The 11,897-nt window shown below is 31.4% G+C and overlaps 1 protein-coding gene across 2 annotated transcripts; it reads right to left on the bottom strand.

Annotated features, from left to right (window-relative positions):
• Window positions 1-3,631: 3,631 nt before the first annotated feature.
• LOC130823982 (protein LSD1) lies at window positions 3,632-11,282 on the bottom strand. 2 transcript variants are annotated; one of them, XM_057688837.1, is made up of 7 exons: window positions 11,044-11,282; window positions 10,582-10,702; window positions 6,555-6,674; window positions 5,853-5,965; window positions 4,825-4,896; window positions 4,362-4,433; window positions 3,632-4,267 (listed from the first exon to the last, which is right to left on the bottom strand). In XM_057688837.1, exons 2-7 carry the CDS (start codon window positions 10,691-10,693, stop codon window positions 4,226-4,228), a joined length of 531 nt encoding a protein of 176 aa, XP_057544820.1. In that variant the 5' UTR covers window positions 10,694-10,702; window positions 11,044-11,282; the 3' UTR covers window positions 3,632-4,225. The 2 variants fall into 2 exon arrangements, with proteins under 2 accessions (XP_057544820.1, XP_057544819.1); XM_057688836.1 differs by having other exon boundaries at window positions 10,582-10,699; window positions 11,044-11,263.
• Between the last annotated feature and the right edge of the window lie 615 nt (window positions 11,283-11,897).

Here is an 11,897-nt window from a genome sequence, read left to right on the forward strand (position 1 = left end):
CACAACCGAAATGTAGCAAGTATTTCAGAAAGGAGGAAGTATATCTCATTGTAAATTTAATTGATATTACTTTTTTATGATTTTTGACAAACTATAATTAGAGAAATTTATAACTTAGTAGTGTATTAGCAAGTGTGAAAAATGAGATATTTTTATATTGTATATAATCTGTGAATATTAACACACGAATTGTACTTAAAAAAAATGTTTTAAAATAGTTAAATATAACCAACAAATTAAAAGGGGGACAATAGTACATTAATTCCTCAATACTTTTCGGTTTGTCTTTAGGTTGTCATATCTATTTTGCATTATTTTCCTATTTGAAAATTAATTTAGTATTATCTTTTAATCTTATCTATATATTTCAACTCTTTTTAATTTTATTCATACTGTTCAATCTCTCCCTTCTTTATGATTTAGATTTGTATGTACTTAGTCAACACTAAGTAAAATAGACAGTAATGAGTGTGAACTTGTTCATGGAACACTAAAGAACGGTGCAATCGCACAATAAAAATAGAGTGCTCTTAGTTTATTTTAGACTTAACACGCACTTTTTTATTACCAAATATCAACATATTATTTCAAAAACATTTCATTTTATTTTTGATGCTAATTCAATGTTAAGATAATAATGGAGATATAAAATTATACGTATAGAATTAAAAGTGAACAAAAATAGATGAACCAAAATTAAAGAAAAATGGGGAGGACAAAAGACACAGGACAAAGGAGTAAAATTATTGTCAAGATCATGATAATCGCAGGTTTTGCTCGTATACTTCTCGACAAATTTTTTTTGACGAATCAATAGCAAGGATTTGTTTGTTTTTGATTAATTGTAAGCGATCCAGAAAATTAAAAAATTAGGTGAAAATCAAATTCAAGAAATTACCTGAGAAAATCTCTTGTTTTTTAATTAAAATAAGACCTGATTCTCAATAGTATTAATTTTTGATGATAGTGAAATTAGCTGTTAAAGTTAGTTGTTATGAATATGTTTAGTTAAATGTAAATGTTGGTTGTTGATTAGAGAATTTATTAGAGAAAATTAATGGTGAATCGAAAATACAAAAATCAAAGAAAAATAATAATAAATAAGACAAAAATCAACTAAAAAGTTATTTGTCAATTATACCATAAATGTTTTTAAGAAATCAACTTTCACTATTTATGCAGCTTTTTTTCATTTTATCCACTTGAAAGAAAATATGATGCAAATGTTAAATTTTTATAGGATTTAGTTAGATATCAACTCACAAAACTACATTTGATTTACATATAATTAGGATCTAAGATCAAATATAGGTTCGAGAAATTTACACTTGAACTCAAACTTTAATTTAACTATCTAAACCCATATTTAAAGCCGATATTTAATATCTAAAAAAACATAAATGCGAACTCTTAATATGGGGCTAAAAGTGATTTTTTGTGATTTCACATACACCAAAAATTTGGTTAAAACTGAAATCGTATAAATTCAAAACTAAACTTATATGATCAAGATTCTCATTTTTTATACCTAATTTATTTTTTTATTTACCAACTACAAATTAATATTTACACATCTATAATATATGCAAATTAAATAATAATTAATTCGTAATGTCGTATTATGCCAAGAGATTGTCAAAAATTACAATAGGAAACCATATTGGTTATTTTTACTCCAAGAGGGTCTAAGGTGACGACATCTTATGTCTTTTTTTTTTTTTTTTTTTTTTTTTTTTTTTTTTTTTTTCCTTGTTATGTGTATGGAGTAGCACACAAAGACTACAAAAGGATTGAACCCCAATGCAAAGAGTTTGCTTTGAATTAACTATGTTCACAAATTCTTATGTGAGATGACGGTTATATCATGAGACATTTTCTACATGGCTTGAATATCTTAACTAATACTACTATTAGTATATAAGTTTTTTTATTTTGAAATCGTCTTATTGAAAAATGATCTCTCACAAGAGTAAGTCAATTATGTTTGATGATGATTTATTAATAGGACAAAATGAAAAATAATTGTGTGGCAATCTAAGATGTTCAATTTGGTTTTTTTGTTTTCTCTTTGGTAAGTCAAATACTATAAGTTAGGTTTTAGATTCCAATTAAATTCAAATGTAGTCGATTTTAGTCAATTTATAAGTTTATGTTATTATTTGTCACGCCAAGCCTGCATGTATATAGTATCAAGCACGGCGAAACTTGAATAAAATTTTAAAAGGCGAAGTTAAAAAGAAAATTTTGAATTCAACTAAAATATAGTGAATTATTACAATTAAATTAAAATCATAAATAAAATTTCAATCAAAATAAAGCTCACGTTTTTTTAGCACTTTAAAATTATTAATAATTTCATTGACAGTATATGTCTTTGCTACTTATCTTTCAGTGTATCACTAAACTATCAATAAGAAAATTGTACCCCTTTTTGCAATTGATGAAATTAAAAAGAGTCAAAATATACGGATGGAATTCTTTTTACTTTTTATAATTTCATTTATTTAAGTTATTCTCTTTCTATGGTTGTGTTGCTTTTATTTGTTGGGCTAAAATTGTAAAGTAACAGTTATTTACTAAAAAAATTTGCCAAAAATCTCGGAGGGCAAAGCTCATACCCGCCCCTTATAAGTTCTACCCCTAGCATCAAGCATTTAGCCATTTAGCAATCAAACAAAGAGTGAAATAAATCAATAAAACTCGTTCCACCACGAAACAAAATTCGAAACAATTCAAAACTTAATCAATCGTGAAAATTAAAATCCTAATTGTTTTCATCTAAAAGGAACGTCATAACATAAATAGTTTGGTTCAACTTATTTTACTTTGAGAAAATAAGTTTTTGTAACCCTAATAACATTAATCAAAAAAAAATTAATTACATGACAGGTCGAGAAAAGAAAAATATTAATTCAGTCACATAACCTTACTTAAAAAAGACAATATCTACTCAAACAAAAACAAAACTTAAATCTCAATACAAAGATAACTCCTCTAGATTTCCGCTTCTTGAAAAATAGTGTAAGACAAGTAAAGAAATGTGCGAAACTTCAACGTGCTAAATTTCAAAGTGCACCTAAGATAACTCTACAAGTTCTAAACGGATAATCTCTTTAATAAATTAATATTCTATGTTTTGTCTAAAATATTTGATATTTTGCTTCTTTAAAATTATTCTGATTGATTTACCGATTTAATATAACTTAAAAAATATCCTTCTAATTATTTTAATTGTCAATCACCATATTATCCTTATTCATTGCAATTTCAAACTAACCTTAAGGCATAAGCCATGAGCGGCGATCTTCTAGAAAAGATGCCATCAAGTCCCAGCAATCCAATACAGATAACTTTGTGCGAATTAAATCTTATTTTAATTAAAATACGACTTTTTAGAAAATATTTTAAATTTGATTTTCACTTAACTTTACCATTTTTTCAACTTATCATGTAATAACAAAAATACAAACGAAGTCTGAAAATGACCCTATAGAATAGTTATCTATTGAGAACAATTTAAAGAGCAAGGCTAATGATAAAAGGATTTGATCAACAAGACATTGATAATGACTTTTTTTAAAAAAAAAAAAATTATGTATTAGTACTCAAAATTAAAACCAATACAAACAAATTCAAATAAAATTTTCATGTTATCATTATCATACCTAATATATCTCCAATTTATTTAATATATCTCGCTTATTAAAAGTAAAACTATGATAAATACATCCCAATAATTTTCACTATTGGAAAATTGAAACTACCACATCATTTGGAATATAAGTAAACCATCAAAAAAGAAACCAATAATAATTACATCAGATCGCTTGAAAACAACTATAACATAATAAGACCCACCCAAGACTCAATCGACTCAATCCCATTTTTGAAATTTACTAAATTTTTTAGTTGCACAATAATATTTTCGAATCAAAACCTAATTTTTTTTCCAACACTTTTTAAAAATTTGGATTAATATTTTCAATTAAGAACCCACGATTATAAAATATTAAATTTTTTATACCAATAAAAAATAAAATAGAAGATATAACTTGACCCATAAAAACAAAGCAACTAACTCGAAAATGACTCGATCGACCGAAGGTCAATAACAAATACAAAGGCACACAAGAAGCTCAAGTGAATAATGCAAACTATCAATACAAATCAAGTTTTGCTTTGTCCACCAAATTAAGAAGAGCCACAGGACCAATTCTGCTTCCAATTATTTCTTGTCTGTAGTTACACCAACGACCACGTTACTGACCTGCAAAAATCAGCAGTTGCAAAATTAGTTATGACTCAAAATAAACTAATAGAAGTACTACATACTAATCATGGAAGGCTGTAAAGGAAATTACCAGTTTGCCACTCCCGTCGAACGACATGGGATTCTCCACAACCACGGTTTGAGTTTGAGAAACCGGGACACACTACATCACAGAAGAACAATGGCTCATATGATGGGAATTGAAGAAAACAAGAGAATAGATATTTGCTGATGTTTAAGGCCCCAAGATATTTAATATACTCTAACACTCCCTCTCACACGAATGCCCTTTGGGCTAAAAGTGAGAACGCAACACAGGCCATCCTCATACGTGACGTTGAAACCATATCAAGGAGCCAACTCAACCAAAAGCTTAAGCTGATGGTTGAGGCACCAGGATATGTTCTATACTTTAACGAGTTCCGAAATTTTAGAAACAAATGGAAGTCATAACATCACTGGCTTAGAAGTTTGTATGAATCATTTTGGAAGGTTAATAGTCAAACTAGAGTCTCATATTGAGTTTAGTACGGAATTATGTGTACGACACTTACTGCGGTAGGTGAGGATGAACTCAATACGCCATTTTGTCTATGAAGAGAACTTGATACGCTTCCATTTGTAGTCTGAAGAACAAATTGTATAAAGGAATTCAATATAGGCATATGTAAAATGAATCACCGGAATATGCACCAGTTGCCTCACAACAAACAACCCATAAAAACCCAGGCATTTTAATGGATTTTCGCTTTGTTTACTTTAATGTTAACCTGATCCACAATCAAGACAAGGACCAAAAAGAAGAGATTGTTATTGGACAGTGTAGAGTGTAGACATAAGGACGACCATAACTTTGGTTCTTCTAGTTCAATTTTTTGGCCAAGTTATCCTTCTAGTTTCTGAAAAACTTGGGTTTGAAGTCTTGCTGAATAAAATCTTCTTGGAATACATGACATAATTTTATGCAAGCACACAGTTAAAAATTGGACTAATTATAATTTATAGCAACTTTCTATTCAAGTGAAAGTCTAGTCTTCATGATCCATCTCCATGTTCTCTACCATTATGCTACAACTTTTTTTTTTTTTTTTTGAATTAACCATTGTGCTACAACTTACTCCTAACTTCTTAAGAATACTGGATAATCAACACGGGCCATTCCTTATTAGCACTTCCAAAGATTTTTATTGCTAATTATTTGACACTTTTCCTGGCTAATTTTAGCTCAAATAGCATACTACTGAACTTTATGTCATTATAGACAGTGGTGAGTGGTGACATTATATGGCCCTTATGTTCCCCTCAAGTTAAATTATGGGTAATATAGGACAGGGACAATTTATTTATAATCCTCTGATTGTTTATACATAACCCACTTTCCTCCATATAACTTCCAAGAGCTCAATAAGGCCATGTGACTTCTTTTGGTGATAAATAACCCTTACATGAAACTAAGTAAAAAAAACAGATATGTAATGGTAGGAGAAAAGCAAAAAAGCACCAAACAAACAATACTTTTACATGAATTTGAGGGCAAAAAGGAATCCCAAATCACAGGGGAGGAAAGAAACTGTGAACTTACTCCGACATTAGTGATATAGTGACAAACAGCACATTTGACGGACGGTGCTCCAAAAGGGTACATAAGTGTCATCTGGCAGTTTCCACAACGTACTGTGGAGTATTGGCTTGATACTACTCATGATCACAAAATAGAAGGTTGCAGAAGAAGTTAGCAAAGGAAAACTGTATAAATCACAATGATACAATGATAGTACCTTAAACAAAAATAGAACAAAAGTCTCCAGGAATATGATTTTGCCAGCTTAAGGTCTATATTTAAGAGGACACAAGAAATATAAACTTCATATCAATTATTCCCTATGTCCCTTTGAATTATCCTTTACATTATATGTCCTTTATTATGTACATAAATTTACCATTTTCAATAGCCAGCTATCCTACACTATTCATACGATTGCTCATTATTGAGCTACTTTTCTGACTAATACAATTGTTCAATGTAATGTCTAATCCAGTCTATTACAGTTCCAAACCACATGAAGCAGATTCCTTTTCTCCCAGAAAAAAAAAAGAATATCATGATAACATATCCAAGTTCTAACCATAAGGAAATAATAATTAATTTCACGAACATCAACCTTTTACATGTGTGTTCATGAAATATAATTGAACGAATTGCGTATCTGAGAATATCTTAAAATCATGTCCATTTACAAGGAAATTCCTCCATTCTCAAGCATAAGATAAAAGAGCCTAATACCTGGAGTAGCATTCGTCAGATTTACAGTTTGGCAGCACAAACACCTTACACTTGTTGCTCCCCGAGAGTACATGAGTAAGGTATGACAACAACCACAAATAATTTGGTCCATTTCCGATCCTGAGGTGATAAACAATTGTCAGAAATACTATGTAGACAAGGGATCAAAAGTAAGAAATTGATCAACAAAAGAATATTATGCAGCGCATAAGCTGCTACACTAAGGTTTCATACTTAATTTATGCATAGCTGAATTCATTGACCCTATTTTCCGAGACATAGTTTCCAAGGTGAAAAGCACTAGGTGTGTTCAACATAATATCCATATCACCATGCAAAAAAATATAACCACCAATATCATAAGTGTACTTGGTAAAAAAAATCATATAAACTTCCCCGGTAAACAATAACTATGTGTAGCCCCTTTATGACAACTTATACCTAAAAACGGCTTCATAAAGAAGTGCTTTCTTCCTTAGAAGTCACCCGTCTTTCTACCGTATTTTAATTGTCACTATACTCAACTATAGTCAATTGACAATGAATTTTCAGCCAACGCACACAAGTACATGATACATTAGTTTAAGTATTAGGAAAAAAATGACATCCATCTTCTACTCCAGAGTTGTAGAGCTTATGCTGATTATCTATTACTCCATTAAAATTAAATTCAACATTTCAAGGAATATTTCCAATACTCCATCCCCCTTTTTTTTTATCATCCTTTACATATCTACCCATTTCTTTTTGTATGTCCTCCTTGAATCTTGCCACCTTTGACAATTTTCACCACTTCACCCTTAAAACACTTTCTGGTATACCCAACCTAAACTAAACTAATATAATTTCATCCCACATAATTCCCTATAGTTAAATAACAGACAACCTTTTTTATGCTAATATTCTCTTCCTATATTATTACATTTCTCTAATGAGTTATGACTAAGATGCTATTTTCTATTTGTGTAGACTCCCGGGTAAGTAATGCCCGTTATATCATGTGACTTAATAAAGGTTACCAAAGTGATGAATTACATAAGACCATTTGGGTTGAAAGTGGCCTACATGAAATAATCAATGCTACATCGACATCGACATTGGGACCATCAAGACATCAGAATCCCTAAATCAACATGGTAGCAAGACCCTTTAATGAAAATGAATGTGTACAAACATAACCATGACCTATGAACACGCACCACAATCACACCTATGTACACATAGTATAACACGGAGAGAGATCCAAGAAGCTAAGACTTGTGTCTCACCTTGGGCACCTTCAGATTAGGATTGCTTAATGCAAAAAAATTTAACAAAACCCTAGCAAAAAAATTTCTTCAACGCCTCTTATGCGCCTCGCATACATGCCTAGATGCAAGTGTGAGGTGCATCTAAAGCACATTTTTAAAACGAAGGACTCAAGCACTTATGTGCGTGTACAAGCACACATGTTTCCCAAGTGATCCAACATAAAGAAGTAAGGGAAGACTTTGCTGAAACCAGCTAATAGTCACAAATTTTTATACTGGATCCGTTCAAAACCAAGAACCCTAACAAAAATGATGTCTTTAGTTGCTTGATCTCCAAGTATCATTCACAGGTTGACTACATGACTTAATCTCTTGCTGGGAAAAACGGATAAAGATTAAACTTTAACTTCAAAAACAAACAGATCTAATTGCTATAAATTCTCATAACTACAAAATGCTAGCATCATCATCCTTTCACCTTATTCCTTTATATTACATTATTGTCTTTTCATTAAAAAATATAGGTGAGACTTCGAATGTCCCTTATAATTTTCAGTTCATCTAAGTGTTCATGTTTATATTGATGGAGTATAGAGCACAAACTTGCCTCCACTCTTCTCTTATCATTGACTATCAGTTCTCCTCCAACACCATTAATTTGTCTTCCATAGGACCATAACACCTCAACAACTATATATCTCTTTTTAAATTATATTTATCCTATTCTTCTCCTACTTGATAGCATTCTTTGATGGGCCTTTGCTCACATTTAACTATTTTGATGCAGCATGAAGCTTGAACGGGGGGTGTCACAAGTGTGACAAATAAGAGTAACCAAAACACAAGAAACCCTAACAATTAAACACAAACACAGGGAAATCACATAAATAATTAGGATGAACGATGCAATGTACTGTTAATTCTTGATATCCACAATGCCCAAGACAAATTAGGACTCTATTAAACTAATAGTGCATTGTGTAGATTAATCTATTAATGGTAAAACTTCAAATTTTGTAGCAACAACTATGAATTGCCATAACGAATATGGGCAAGGGAGTAAATAGGATGAAAAAAATGAGAACAAATAAAAATGTGTTTGCTAAGGCATCCAAAGTTTAGGAGGACTGATATGTTGAACCCATCCGAACAAGCATGAAAATTATTGGAGGGGCTACATTGATGGCGAGGCTATGCAAAAGTTGTAAAATAAGGTTGCTCGAACGAGCAAGCAAAGGGCTCAAATAAGCACTAACAAGACTACAACACAATAGCTTGTGGATAAGGATGAACGAGCAAGCAAAGGGATTGAATGAGCAACAAGAGGACAACATGTCAACATCAAAGTGGCTTGAGAATAAGGTTACTCAAATAAGCAAGGTGCGTGCTTGAATGAGCAACTTCCGGGGAAGCAGGCAATGAAGGTTGCTACTTGAACAAGTAGATAGCCTGTTCTTAAACAACACTTGACCAAAAAGAATTTTTGTGCAAGGAATGCATGGGTGAATTGATCATGGGCTATTTAGCCATGTGGAGGTATGCTTGAGAAATTGGGATGTGTGAAGGGAGTAATTGAATGAGGACTCTGTGTTTAAATATTGGGTTATGCATCTTACATGCATTCTAACTTTATAGGACTTAAGGAATAATTCTTGTGAGCTTTCATGGACTTTAAGAAGGGGTTTTTGAGAGCAAAATTGGTAAAGTGTAAGCACTTATTGATATTCATTAATCTCCAAGAGAAGCTCTTGAAGTGGTATCTTAAGATACCCACTAAAAACATTTGTCTTTCCTCTATTAAAATTAGTGGGGAGAGGAGACATTCAACCAAATGTGACCCATAGAATAAGTGTGGGTGGAAAAAATGAAGAGCAGCTACTGAAATATATATTGTATGATTGAAGTGTGCCCTTAAAGTTAAAGAGCAAGGTTTATCGAATGACCATTACCCCAGTGCTACTATCTGAATCGGAATGTTGTGCTTTTAGAAATGATCATAGTAGAAAATGAGAGTAGCAAAAATGTGAGCGCTTTGATGGATAAAAACAAAGATAAAAGAAAGGGTTTAAGAGTTGCAAATATTAAGGAGAAGATGAAAGAAAATCGTTTAAGATAAACGAGGAATAAGCAAACGGTAAGATAGATAGAAAGTTGAAGCTCAGGAGCCTTAAAAAGAGGGCGAGATGAGAAAGACTAAAGATAACTTGGAGGACATGAATGGAAAAGGATATGACGTATCTAGACTTATAAATTGAAATGATAGAAAATCAAAATGAATGGAGAAGAGAAATCCATATGGAAGAGCCAACCCCAATCTTTAGGGATTTAGGCTATGACATTGTTGTTGCCTTTCCTCTCTTCCCTTTCTTTGTGTTTTTTGTTTACTCAAAAACACAATTCCCTCTCAAATCTCTAGCTGAACTAGCTTCAACCTCAATCCTGATAGTAGACAGAAAAAGAGAGAACTAAAACAATGTCCAAATGTTGATCGACCAAGAAAGTAACCCAGATGTCAAAAAAGACATAATAACTACAGGCTTGTGTAGTCTACAGCAAATTATGCAACCACTACCTCAAAAATTTAAACTTCACAATATAAGGTTTGTGTTATCTTATAAAAAAAAATAAAATAAAAAAAAAAAGAAAAAGAAGGAAACAAAACAAAACAAAACAAGAAATGAACTACGAATTTTGAGGAACATATTGTATGTTTTCTTACATAACGACACATGGCTTACAGAAATCATCATAAATAATCAAAAATAAAAAAAATTTACCCGTTGATTGAGCAGGGGTAACTGTATTACATAGTGCACAACGAACATTAGGTGCTCCTCTTGGGTACATCAAAATTGTTCTACAACCGCTGCACACAAGTTGGCTCTGCATTTTTAGCTGCTGCGTTTCATGATCAAAAACCCCAGTCAATCAGTACCAATTACCAACACATCTCACAATACAAATAAACAATTTTACGAAACAAAATATCAATCAAATTAAGCTATCTCCCATCAAATTACACTTTAAACAAGAGAATTGGGGGGAAAAAATCTATGTTTCTCAAAAATTCAATTAGATGCTTTCCAAAGCACGGACACAAATCATTGAATCTCACGACAAAGAAATATGCAATTAAATCAACAATAATGATATTTTGATTGAATTTAACCTAATTAATAAAAAATTTTGATGATGATTACGCAAAAAAAAATTAAAGAGATGAGATTGGAGAAATATACAATAGAATTGCCAAATTGCTGTATTTGAAACTTCTTGGAAATCCAGGGATTGGATTTCCAAGAAGTAAATTCAAAAGAGATGAGGTTCAGCAATCAAAGAGATTGAAATTTGCAGAGAAAAAGAGAGAAACTTGAAATTGAAGGATGCTGAATTGGTCTCCTAGAGAAATAGCGTAGAACTTGGGAAGTTTCCGGATAACAGTTGGGGCGTTGTTGCCTAATTTTAACTGTGACATATTGCGGATAAATATAATTACTGCCCTAATAAATAAAGAAAATTCATTGTGGTTTTATCCGACTTTTATGAAATATGAGTGGTAGTATTTTTATAAGATTTTTTTGTATGTTAGCATCTGATTTATGCTTTATATAACTGTCATAGCACTTTCTTATAAATTCTTGTCAATTTCCATTTAATTCACCATTTTGATGTTTCCATCCTTATTAAGTATTGGTTGTCTTTATAATTTGCCCAAAATCATTTTTATGTTCTCAAATGTTTAATTCACCATTCTGAAGTTTAATTTACCATTTAATTCATCAACGCTCTCATATGTTTAAGGCAAATTATAAAGACAACAACCAACACTTAATAAGGGTAGAAAAATCTAAATGGTGAATTAAACGGAAATTCACAAGAATTTAACGGAAAATGCTACGGCAGTTAGATAAGACATAAACTGGATACTACCATGTCAAAAAATCTTACAAAAGTGCTACCACTGGCGTTTTAAGAAAGTTTGATGCTACCATGTGGAATTTCCCATACATAAACAGCCAGTCTTCTGACATTTCTCTCAGCCCAACCCATTAAAACTTAATGCTTACTTTTATCATTCTTAATGCCTCCTTAC

This window comes from Amaranthus tricolor, chromosome 9, assembly GCF_026212465.1.
Source record: "Amaranthus tricolor cultivar Red isolate AtriRed21 chromosome 9, ASM2621246v1, whole genome shotgun sequence".
NCBI lineage: Eukaryota > Viridiplantae > Streptophyta > Magnoliopsida > Caryophyllales > Amaranthaceae > Amaranthus > Amaranthus tricolor.